General features: G+C 37.7%; 1 protein-coding gene across 5 annotated transcripts in view; it reads left to right on the plus strand.

The window, feature by feature from the left end:
• The window catches only part of SEC24A (SEC24 homolog A, COPII coat complex component), a 72170-nt gene that overhangs the window by 12243 nt on the left and 46717 nt on the right, over window positions 1–13210 (plus strand). For all 5 annotated transcript variants that reach the window (XM_028527254.2, XM_028527255.2, XM_036014010.1 and 2 more), the window contains 2 exons: window positions 5848–6324; window positions 11118–11288. In XM_028527254.2, the coding sequence (XP_028383055.1) occupies window positions 5848–6324; window positions 11118–11288 (648 nt within the window). The remainder of the gene's footprint in view (window positions 1–5847; window positions 6325–11117; window positions 11289–13210) is intronic.

The raw sequence follows: 13210 nt of genomic DNA on the forward strand, positions 1-13210 counted from the left end.
TTTGAGTACCTTGCTAGTAAAGGCTTTTAGTCATTAAATGGAGTAATTGATGTCAGTTGACACAGTGATCTTACCGTAGGCATTTACTGAACTCAAAGAAGAAGGCTTCCATCATACATTCATATTTAAAAGGGACTTTCAGTCTTTGGTAGAAAGTATTTTACTAAGCTATTTTATGTTGTGTTGCAAACTTAAAAGGTAGAATTGTAAAGGCGTATATTTGTTTGGAACTGCAAATTTGCTCCAAGTTGGCTTAAGTGTCAAGGTGGCCAATGATGCGGGCTGTGACGCAGAGAGCAAAGTTTTTTATTCACTTTCCAAGAGTGGAAAGGAGCATGGTATGGAGAGCGACACCAGCTTTGAGCTTTTATTGGATTATAAAAGTGGGGGGAGGGTGCTGTTGTGTGGCTCCTGGGCTGTTGGGGGCAATGTAACACAAGAGGTATCAGTTTGTTTTGCATAAGCTATACTTTTCTCCAATGTTATCTTCTGCCTCTGGCTGTGGGAAGTAGGGAGAGTTGGTTAGTCCCATTCTGTTCTTGCTTCCCAGTGATTTCCAGGCTTGGGGACACAAGCTCCAAAGAGTAAAATGGCAGCCCTGTTCAACAAGGTCAGGGGTTTGCTAGGCAAATGGTGCCACAGTAACAAATGGCACTGGGTTTATCCTTTAACACAGCAGCATAGCCACTGCTCTAGAACTAGAGATTCGAAAAAGAACTCCATGGTCTATACAGATGAACAAATATTAACTGATAATAAAATCAGATTGGAACTGGAGGAGCCTAATAAGAGAAAAGCCATGTTGATTAGTATAACAAAGATAGGTTGAGGGACTCTGTGGTTTAAAACATTGGCCACTTTCTTGTCTGAGTTGACATGCGCTATGTTAAACCTAACCTTACAGAAAAATTGAACTTCACGCTAAAATTTCCCAGAGAGTAACAAACAAATAGAATCAGAAGAATATAGTATACTTACTTCCAGATCAGAAGGAACGTATGTATTATTCTGACACTATTTAATGCTATTAAATACTATCCTGGCACTATTAAAATAAAATGAATATTTAAAAAAAGAAAGTAGGAGATGAGACCAGAAAAGCAGCCAAGGGCATAGAGGGTTGTTTAAACTAAGATAAGGACTTGGATTTTTTTTTTTTTTTTTTTTAAGATTCCATTTATTTATTTTTAGAGGGAGGGGAAGGAAGGGAGAAAGAGAGGAAGAGAAACATCAGTGTGTGGTTTCCTCTCAAGCGCCCCCCAGTGGGGACCTGACCCGCAACCCAGGCACGTGCCCTGACCAGCAATTGAACTGGCAACCTTTTGGTTCTCAGGCTGGCACTCAGTCCACTGAGCCACACCAGCCAGGGACTTTGGAATTTTTGAATAAGGGAATTAATACGATTTTTTAAAAATCGACTGATTGATTTTAGAGAATAAGAGGAAAAGGGAGAGAGAGAGAGGGGCATCGCTTTGTTATTCTACTTATTTATGTGTTCATTGCTTGATTCTTGTATGTGCCCTGACCAAGGATTGAACGTACCACCTTGATGTATCAGGATGATGCTCTAACCAACTGAGCCACATGGCCAGGTTGATACATGGCTTTGTTTTTGTTTTTTTTTTTTTAATTTTAAGGTTTTATTTATTTATTTTTAGATCGAGGAGGGGAAGGAGAAAGAGAGGAAGAAAAACATCAGTGTGTGATTGCCTCTCATATGTCCCCTGCTGTGCCTGCAACTCAGGCACATGCCCTAGACTGGGAATTGAACCAGTGACCTTCCACTTTGTAGAACTATGCTCAACCCAATGACTCAGGCCTGTGAGGGCATGATCTGTGTTTTAAAAGTAAAGTGGGGGACTTACGGCAAGATGGAGGCATAGGTGGACGCACCGTACCTCCATGCACAACCAAGATTAGAAAAACAACAATTTAGAGGCAAAATAACACCCAGAACTGACAGAATTTATCTGAATGGAAGTCGGACAGCCAAGAAGTTGAAGTAGACCTGTTCATCCAGGCCGGTAGGAGGGGCTGAGAGGAGGAGCGGGCGCAGGTCTCGGCGCTTGGAGATCGGGGAGAACTGGGTGCTTAAGGCAACCGAGCGTGTAAGCCTTCCGGGATGCAGCGGTGGTCCCTGAGTACACAAGCGGCAGCTAGTGGACCGGTGAGGCGGCACTGTGGACCAGGGCAGAGCATGCAACCCAGGATCCCAGAGAAAGGACTGAGATCCCAGGAGAACAGAGATACCGCCATTGTTTCCTCTCACCCCTGTCCCCGCCCCCACATACAACGTCACAATCTAGTGACTGGGGTGCCCAGCCCAGGTGAACACCTAAGGCTCCGCCCCTCACTGTAACAAGAGCGACCAGACCGGGGCGGGGGGTGGGGGCGGGGGGAGGAGAGAGCAAGAGAGAGACAGAGAGAGAGACAAGTCTCCAACAGAACAGATCAGTCCCCCAGGACTCATCCTTTTGAGCAACCAAGAAATAGCCAATCTATCAGATGCACAGTTCAAAACACTGGTGATCAGGAAGCTCACAGAATTGGTTGATTTAGGGCACAAATTACATGAAAAAATGCAGGTTACCATAAAAGAGATGAAGGAAGATGCATGGAGAACCAATAGTGAAGGGAAGGAAACTGGGACTCAAAACAATAGAGTGGACCAGAAGGAAGAAAAAAACAACCAAGCAGGAAAGAATGAAGAATAAGAATTCAAAAACATGAGGAGAAGCTTAGGAACCTCCAGGACATCTTTAAACGTTCCAACATCCAAATTATAGGGGCACCAGAAGGGGAAGAGGAAAAGCAACAGATTGAGCACATATTTGAACAAATAATAAAGGAGAACTTCCCCACTCTGGCAAAGGAAATAGACTTCCAAGAAATCCAGGAAACTCAGAGAGCCCCAAAGAAGTTGGACCCAAGAAGAAACACACCAAGGCACATCATAATTACATTAGCCAAGGTAAAAATGAAGGAGAGAATCCTAGAAGCAGCAAGAGATAAAGGGATAATAACCTACAAAGGAGTTCCCATCAGACTGTCAGCTGATTTCTCAAAAGAAACCTTACAGGCAAGAAGGGGCTGGAAAGAAATATTCCAAGTCATGAAAGACAAGGACCTACATCTCAGATTGCTCTAACCAGCAAAGCTCTCATAGAATGGAAGGGCAGAGAAAGTGCTTCTCAGATAAGGTCAAGTTAAAGGAGTTCATCATCACCAAGCCCTTATTTTATGAAATGTTATACATTATGAAATGTATAAATGTTAAATGTTCTTATCTAAGAAAAGAAGATAAAGAAAAAACATGTATAGTAAAAGGACAGCAAACTCACAATTATTAACAACCACACCTAAAGCAAAACCAAAAGAAACTAAGCAAACAACTAGAACAGGAACAGAACCACAGAAAGGGAGATCACATGGAGGGTTAGCAGCAGGGGAGTGGGAGGAGGAGAGAGGGGGAAAAGGTACAGAAAATAAGTAGCATAGAATGTAGGTTGAAAATAGATAGGGGGAGGGTAAGAATAGTATGGGAAATGTAGAAGCTAAAGAACTTATAAGTATGACACATGGACATGACTAAAGGAGGGGATATGGGTGGGAGAGGGTGTACAGGGTGGAGGGGAGAGAAGGGGGGAAATGGGACAACTGTGATAGTATAATCAATAAAATATATTAAAAAATAAATAAATAAAAGTAAAGTGTAGCCCTTACCCTCTGGATCAGGGAGTTGGGTGTCATCCTGGAAATGGGAAGGTCCCCAGTTGGATTCCAGGTCAGGGAAAACTCTAGTGTTGTGGGCCAGGTCCTGGGTTGTGGGTGTGTGAGAGGCAACCAGTTGATATTTCTCTTGCACATTAATATTTCTCTCCCTCTTTCTTCCTTCCATCTCCTCTCTCTAAAAATAAATAAATAAAACCTTAAAAAGTATCTGGTAAAGTGTAGCCCTGGGTTGCTCAGTTGGTTGGAGCATCCTCCCAATGGGCCACACCAAGGTTGCAGATTCAGTCCAGTTCAGGGCACATACAGGACTCAACCAATGAATGCATGGATGGGCAGAGCAACAAACCCATGTTTCTCCCCACTCCCCCGTCCCCCTCTCTAAAATCAATAATAATACTTTTTAAAAAGATAATGTGTAAAAAGATGCAAAGGGAATAAATCATAGAGCGGTAAGGGAGGACTCAAGGTCTCAGTGGTCATGTGGTTTTCTATAGAAAGACTGTGTAATCTATAATAAAAATATTTTAAAATTGTGACCTAGTGAATATATTCATATATATTTTTATAGATGAAACTATACAATATTTGCTCTTGTTACATGTAATGGGCCATGATAATTTTCATTCTTAACTATCTTCTGTCTCACTGCAAAACAAATAGTTTGTAAGTCATTAATTTCATAACCTGTTAATGGATTGCTGCCTACTGTTTGACAAAGTGTTAATCCCCTGTGACAAAGCATTCTTATATAATGAAAATCTTTGTGCAGACATATATATTATGACTTCTTTTTTGAGAAATAATTTTTGAGGAAAATCTTACCTTATAGTTGGACATTTATGGTACTTTGAATAATTAATAGTTTTTTCTTTTAATTAGAAGTGAAATTAAGTATTCTGTTCATACTATTCACAAGCAACAAAATACCAAGAAATTGATGAAATTTAATTTAAATAAAGTATGACATCTTTATAAAAAAGCATGAAATATAATTAGAAGGTATGTTTCTAATAAATGAAGAACTATACCATGTTTCTAAATGTATTCTATCATAAAAATGTCAATAATCCAAAATTAATATATAAATCAAATTCAGTTTCATTCAACATTTCAATTTTTTTGTGGGAGATTCTTTTAAGTGATCTTATACTTTCGTGTGTATCTGAAATTTTTCCTAATAAGGTTTATAAGAAAGGTATCATAATTATCTCTGTAACTTTCTCTTTTCTCTTAATATTCTTTTTGTAACTTATCCCTTTGGTAGATGTACATCTTGTTTATTCATTTTATTGACAAAGAGTCTATTTTGTGTGACTGATCTACAATTTAATCTACTGTTGATGGATATTTCATTTGTTTCCAGTTTTTCATCATTATAAATAATGCTGCAGCTAACATATTTGGATCTCTTTCTTTTGTCCTGGAAGGATGCCTTTTTTTGAGAGAGAGAGAGAGAGAGAGAAAGCGAGCAAGCAAGCGATGTATATAGACTAACTCTCTGTCTCCATCTTGCACTATATATCTACATATGTTTTCGTGGGCCTCCTAAGTTATCTCTCGCTACATATACATAGGCTTGTGTATGTTTTTGTAAGCATTGTATAGTTATGAAAGCATTGGGACTAGTCTGATGACATTTGTACATTGGTTGCATGGACTGAGACACATCCATTTGTTGTTCCACTTATTCATTCATTGGTTGATTCTTGTATGTGCTCTGACCCAAGATCAAACCGACAACCTTGTCGCATGAGGACAGCAGTCCAACCAACTGACCTACCTGGCCAGAGCTCTAATTGTGTTTTTTTTTCTCTAAACATATAATCTATATTATGTTATTTTTCCATTACCATTTGGTCCCCTTGTACCCCTCTCCCCCCTCATTGTGGTTTTGATTTGCATTTCTCTAATGACTAATATTGAGCGTTTTTTTGCATGTGTTTACTGGCTATATAATTGTATATGTCTTTGGAAATGTGTTTGTCTATTTAAATACTTTGTTCATTTTAAAATTAGCTTATTTTTTTATTGTTGTAAGAATACCATGTTTTATTGTATTTTTAAAGTATCATTTTATGTTTGCAAAAATGAGGTTTTTTCTCTTCTAATTGGAAGGTCCCATCCAAAATGAACTGATGTCTTCACAAGGATATAATTCTCAGCCTCCAGGATCTTACTCTCATCTAATACCAGCAAAGACTTTGAATCCAATCTCTGGACAATCTAAATATAGTGGTTCTCAGACTGTTTCTCCATTAAGTAATTATCAGGGACCTGGGCAGACTCTTCATAGACCACCTGTGGCTTCTAATCCCGTAACACCTTCACTCCATAGTGGTCCTGTTCCCCGGATGCCACAACATGCATCTCAAAATCCAGCTGCTACCCCAGTGCCTTCTGGTAGCTTTCATCCTGGAGCCATTGTATCACCACCTTCAAATTGGCAATATAACTACCCATCCACAGGATCACAGACAAACCACGGCCCTCTTGTATCATCTGGACCAGCTATGCCTGGGAATACAAATTTGACAAGTCATCAATATGTTTCTTCTAGAGATCCTTCCCTTCAAAACAACTTTATAAAATCAGGTAAGAGTTTTCAAAAATATAGAAATGGGAAACTTTTTCTTATTCAGATATTTGAATTAATACTTCAAGCCTTAAAACCGTATGGAAGACTATTGATTTTTTTAAACCAGTGTTAACGTTTAAATAAATTATTTCTCTAACCTTTAAGTTAACTTAAAATTATGAGTTATTCCTGCTTTGCTTACTCTGTTTCTTTGAGTCACTTTCGATATTTCAGGGATTGAGGTATGCATGCAGAACTACTTCCTTAAGGACTAGTCATCACTTTTCACAGCTGGGTTCTGTCTTATATTCCAGGGAAGCTCAATCCCTGTGGTCTCTCTTTCGTCTTGATCTGAGGCTTGGGTTATCTTTTCATTATGGCATAGACAGTTTTTGGCCCTAGAAACTGTAGGATCATGGATGTCAAAACAGGTAATACTTTCAAAGTGAGAAGTGTTATTGAGGACAGAGACTTGTGTCTGTGTTTTCTTCTAAGAGTTTTATATCAGGTTGGCCAAAAAGTCCACTTAGTTTTTTCTGTAAAATAAAAAGACATTTTTCATTTTCACCAGTAACTTTATTGATTTGGATATTTTGACTATGTCAGCTATCTCCCACTATTAGCTTGTAGTTGGTCGAGGCCAGGGGTGCTACCAAACATTTTCTAGTGCATACTACAGCTGCACAGCAAAGAATTATTTGGTCAGAATGTCGCAAGTACCAAGAAACTTCACAAACCACTTTTGACATGTTTGATCAGTCACAGCACCTTCTCCAAAAAGAAAACCAATCTTTTTTTGTGTTTCAGTTGCATTTTTACCTTTCATAAAATAATAAAGCATAATATACTCAGATGTTGTATATCTTCTTCCATCTTCAATATTAAAATGTCTGCACACAAATTCACCAATTTTGATAAGTTTTTTTTTAATGCACGCTCATATGACAGCTGTAACAATACAGTCTAACAAAATAATTTTGAATGAAATTGAAGACAACTAAGCACTAGTAGAGCCATTGTACAGAAAAAACTGAAGGAACTTTTGGGTCAGCCCATTAGTTTTAGCTCCTACATTAAAGTCTTCAATCAATTTTTAAAGAAATTTTATTTATTTTTAGAGAGAGGGGAAGGAAGGGAGAAAGAGAGGGAGAGAAACATCAGCTGGTTGCCTCTCCGACGTGTCCCAACAAGGCCCAGGCCCACAACCCAGGCATGTGCCTTGACCTGGAATCGAACAGACAACTGTTTGCTTTGTAAGACATTGCTCAACCAACTGAGATATGCTAGTCAGGGCTCTTTGATCAGTTTGGAGTTAATTTTTGTGTATATTGTTAGGCAGGGGTTCATCTTGTGCATGTGAATATATAGTTGTTCCAGGACTATGTGACAGGCCATTCTTTCTCCCATAGAATTATCTGGGCACTCTTGTTGAAAATCCCTTGATCCTAAATGTACGGGTTTATTTCTGGACTCTGAATTCTGTTTTATTGATCTACATGTCTATTTTCATACCAGTACTAAACATCTTTATGATTGAGGCTTGGTAGTAAGCTTTGAATTTGGGAAGTGTGACTCTACCAACTTGTTTTTTCTTCTTCAAGATTGATTTGGCTGTTCTGGGTTCCTTGCTTTTCTCCATAAAAACTTTAGAATCAACTTGTCCATTTTTGGAAAAAAAAAAAGCCAACTGGGATTTTGACAAGGAAATATGTTGAAACTGTATCAGTTTGGGAAGAATCTGTATATTCTTGGATTGACTTTGATCTTTTTATTTTTAACCTCAGTATTTGGTCATATCTCATTCAAAAGTAGGTTTATTTAACTATTAAAATTTGTCTTATACACTTACCAACATTAGTAGTGTTACTTTGAAAAGCATTTAAAATCCTGTATTGGGATTTGCATGTTGATTCTGCTCAGCAGACATCCTTGAGAAAATGAACTAGTGCAAGCATCCAAGTTAAATAGTAATATAAATAGTTACCTTTTTATACTCATGTGTATTTCTGCATCTATATACTATATACCCTTCATCAGGCTTTTAGTTTGTTAACTGCTGAACTACTTATTTTTTTTTAACTCTTAGCTTCCTGACCAACCATTGACCCTGGTAAATGTATTTTGGCCTTGTAAAGATCAAGGCTAATTCTAGAAATTTAGTTTCTTTGTAGAAATCTTTTGACCCACAATTGTTAGCACCAGATTCTTCTGGTTACTTTTATTCTTATTCATTTGACACCATGAGTGAGCATCAATCACTTAAAATTAATGAATATTCACTTCCTTATTAATAATTAAAGGTAACATTTATTGAATATTTATTATTTTCCAGCACTTTACCAACCTTTTATATGTATTATGTTACTTAATTTTCACAACAGTCTCTTTTACAAGCAAGAAATCTGAGGCTTGAACAATTTACCCAAAGCCACAAGAAAGTAATTTGGGAACAGGTACTCTCTAAAAACTACTTAAGAGTAGGTATAGCTTCTTGTATAAATGCATATGACCGATAATCTGAAATATTTTTGGCTGTGACAGAAACTCTCAGGGAGAGCACCCTGACTGCAGCACAGGTGTGGTGAGAGAGACATAAGTGTCAAACTTCTTTACGAAGGTTTCCATGTAAAAGAAGGAGACAGATATATAAACTAATAAAATGAACCTAAAATAAATGTATGACTACCCTTTTTCATTATGAGACCTCTAAAAAAAGTCCTCATTTTTAACCTCTGTTTTTTTAACCAATCATTGATAGTAGGTGCCTGATTGATTTTAAAACTGTGTATCTAAGTTACACTAAATTTCTAGTTCTCATATTAAAATTCTTTTTTTCCCCCATCCTTACTTTAGCTGTAGGGATCTCAGAAGGCAGGTTCTAAAACACTAGTTATTAGTGTTATAAATAAGATTTATGCAGCTTGAAAAAATAATGTCTATTTTATTAAATGTAGCATATATTTGGATTCAAAAATACTCTTTTCAAAGCTTGAGAAATCTCTGTAAGTGCACTTACATGCTGTTAAACATTAGGTTGTTACATATTTATGGCCAGATGTATCATACATTCTTGTTCGTGTTGAGTTGGTAATGTACCTTGACCTTTTGTTCCTTTGACTTGTCTGTATTGCCACAGATCTGTGTGGGTGCTTCCCTGATAAGGGAGTTACATGGTAGTAATCTTTGTCTTCACTTCTGTCAACAGGGCACTGATTAGTCTTGTTAGGAGCTCTAAGGTTTAGTAATGTGATAGTTTTTCAATTCGGCCCTGGAGAATTGAACACTATTGAAGAAGCATATTGAAAATTTTTGTATTTGCCTGTCTTTATTCCTTTAGTTTTGCAAAATACAGAATTAACTATAGAATATATTATAAGTAAAATTTACTATCTGTTTCATTTACAAATTGAGAGGATAAAAAAATCTTGGGATGAAAATTAAATCACATACTTATCAATAGTATTTAATCTATTTTGTAGACTTTGTTTCTCCTCTTTGGCAAATGAGAATTTGGAAGCAATATATATATTTTTAATGCTTCTTCATTCTTTTTTAAGTTTTTATATTTATTTTATCTTTTTTTTGAAAAACATTTATTTATTTTTAGAGAGGAAGGGAAAGAGAGAGGGAGAGAAGCATCAATGTGTGGTTGCCTCTTGTGTGCCCCCTACTGGGGACCTGACCGGCAACCCAGACATGTGCCCTGACTAGCAATCAAGCCACCAACCCCTTGGTTCTCAGGCTGGCATTCAGTCCACTGAGCCACACCAGCCAGAATGGAGTGTTCTTAATATAGTATTTAAACTATTATTGAAAGTAAACTGCTTTTTCGTTTCCTTTTTATCGAATTTATTGGGTAACACTGGTTAACAATTATGTAGGTTTCAGGTACACAAATCTAAGACACAAATCTAAGACATCTATACCCTGTATTGTGTGTTTACTACCCCAAGTCAAGTCTCCATCCATCACCATTTATCCCCTCTCCCTCTGGCAATCACCAAGCTGTTGTCCATGTCCGTGAGTTCTTTTTTTCCCTTTTTTGTTCAGTAACCACACCCCCTCCAACTGTTAGCCTGTTCTCTATCTATGAGTCTGTCTTTATTTTGCATTTTAGTTCATTTTATTAGATTTCACATACAAGTGAAATCACGTGGTATTCATCTTTCTCTGACTGGCTTATCTCACTTAGCCTATGCTCTCCAGGTCATTACCTGCTGTCCCAAAGGGCAAAGTATTCTTTTTTTTATGGTTTAGCAGTATTCCACAGTGTTAATGTACCCTAGCTTTTTTTTTCTTAAGGACTAGGTGGAGGGAGGGAAAAAGAGAGGGAGAGAAACATCAGTGGGTGAGAGATACATGGATTGGTTGCCTTTCACACACCCCCAACTGGGGACCTGATCCTCATGCAACCCAGGCATGTGCTGTGATTGGGAATGAAACCGGTGACGTTTTAGTTCACAGACTGGCACTCAGTCCACTGAGCCACACCAGCCAGGGCAGCCATAGTTTTTTAATCCACGAATCTACTGATGGACACTATACCTGCCCTATAAGTGATTTGATGCTGAGTTCATAGTCACACTGCTTTAATAATTGAGAGGTAAGAAGCATTGTAGGAAAGAGTTTCAAATGTGTAAAATACGCATATAAATTAAGTCATAAACCTAGGAGGTTTAACATATTTCTGGTAATTTGTTGGTGATTATAATTAAAATGTAAATTTTGAAGTTACTTAGATTTGGTAAAGGGCTGTCTTGGCCTTTGTCTGAAATTCTTAAGTAATGTGTGAAAACTGATGTTTCCATAGGTTCTGCACCCCCCTTAGTGAATTCACCTCTGCCTACCACTTTTCAACCAGGAGCCCCTCTTGGGCCCCCTCCAATGGGAGGACCACCTCCGGTGAGGGCTCTCACTACTCAGAAATCATCACAGGGGGCCGGGCCCCAGTCCTCATTCAGTTCAGCTGTCAGCCAAGAAGGTAAGCATGGCAAAACCAAGTCAAGTCCTAGAGTTTGACTTAGGTTAGGAGGATGAATGTTATCTGAAATCTGTGCATCCATATCATATTTTTCCAGAAAATTTAGTTGTTTTAGTTAGGGTTGGCCTTCAGAAATTTTTTTTAAAAGATTTTATTTATTTATTTTTATAAAGAAGGGAAAAAGAGGAGAAAGAGAGGGAGATAAACATCAATGTGTGAGAGATACATCACTGATACATCACTCAATTGCCTCTTGTATGTCCCTAACTGGGGACCTGGCCTGCAACCCGAGTACATGCTTTTACTAGGAGTTGAACCAGCAACCCTTTGGTTTGCAGGCCAGAAGTCAATCCACTAAGCCACACCAGCCAGGGCTAAATAAAGATTTTAAGCATTGTCTTAAGATGTAACTTTCAAAATGTTTATTAGTTAAAAAATATTTTGTAAAGTAAGAAATTTGATTTTAGCAGTAATATAACCATTGCAGCAAGATGGGAAATAGGAAAACAGAAAAGGAGGGGAAATCCATTGTCCATATCCTACTACTAAATACAATAAATATTCATTTTTTCCTCTGGTATTTCCTTTTTTTAGGAATTGTAATAGGGGGATAAAAAAAGACTTGGGAATAGTTTGAAAGGAATGGTATTAATAATAAATACCAAAAGGATAAAACAATGTCCCACTGATTGCCACAATTATTTAAAATTTTAACCAACTAAAAATATACACAAGTGTTTTGTTTGTTCTGCAGTTTACTAAAGTTTTTCTTTTATCAACTCATGGCTAAAATGATGGTGGTTCTGAGAACTGGAAAGCAGTTACTGTCTTTATTGAAACCGTTAAATTTATGTATTTGGTGTTAAAGTGATTGTTAACGTTAGCACCTTTGTGCTTAGGTGCTAGAGGTTGATGATGTTCACTGATTTTAGATTCTTCTGTACCTGAAGTAGAGCTCATAAATAGCATACATACCTAGGAATAAATGTTTACTCTTCATGAGCAGATGTTTTTGACACTTAACTTGAAGTCTTTAAAAATGGGGTGAAGACAAAATATTTTTAAATTGATTTGAGAGACAGGAAGGGGCGTGGGGAAGAGAGAGAGATCAATTTATTGTTGCAATTATTCATTCATTGGTTGATTCTTGTATTGCCCTGACTAGGAAGCACACCTGCAACCTTGGCGTATCAGGATGACACTCTAACTAACTGAATACCTGGGCGAGGCCAAGCGTTTTTTTATTTTATTTATTTTTTATTTTTTTTTAAAGATTTTTATTTATTTATTTTTAGAGAGGGAGGAGGGGAGGAGAGAGAGAGAGAGAGAAAGAAACATCAATGTGCGGTTGCTGGGGGTCATGGCCTGCAACCCAGGCATGTACCCTGACTGGGAATCGAACCTGCGACACTTTGGTTCACAGCCCACGCTCAATCCACTGAGCTACGCCAGCCAGGGCTGTGAGGCCAAGAGTTTTTTTAAGCAGTTCTGTAGATTAAATCAGTTGTTCTAATTAGTTTATGTCACCTCAAATTAATTCTAAATATTACTTTGTTTCATATTTGAAAACATGTTATTTTTATCCTCATTATTTTATTTAGTATTGATTTGGATTGTTTCTGATTTTTTTCTGTTGTACTGCTTTTTAGAGTTTTTTTTTTAAAGATTTTATTTCTTTTTTTGAGAGAGAGAGAGAAGGGAGGGAGAAAAGAGAGAAACGTCCTTGTGCAAGAGAAACATCAGTTGCCTCTGTAACACACCCACAACCTAGGCACATGCCCTGACCTGGAACCAATGACCTTTCAGTTCTCAGGGCGGTGTCAATCCACTGAGCCACACTAGCCAGGGCTCTTCAGAGGTTTTTAATGCTGCTCTCAGAAATGCTGAAATCTTTTAGATAGTCTTTTATAAACTGCACAAAG

The sequence above is a fragment of the Phyllostomus discolor genome, chromosome 13 (assembly GCF_004126475.2).
Source record: "Phyllostomus discolor isolate MPI-MPIP mPhyDis1 chromosome 13, mPhyDis1.pri.v3, whole genome shotgun sequence".
Lineage (NCBI taxonomy): Eukaryota > Metazoa > Chordata > Mammalia > Chiroptera > Phyllostomidae > Phyllostomus > Phyllostomus discolor.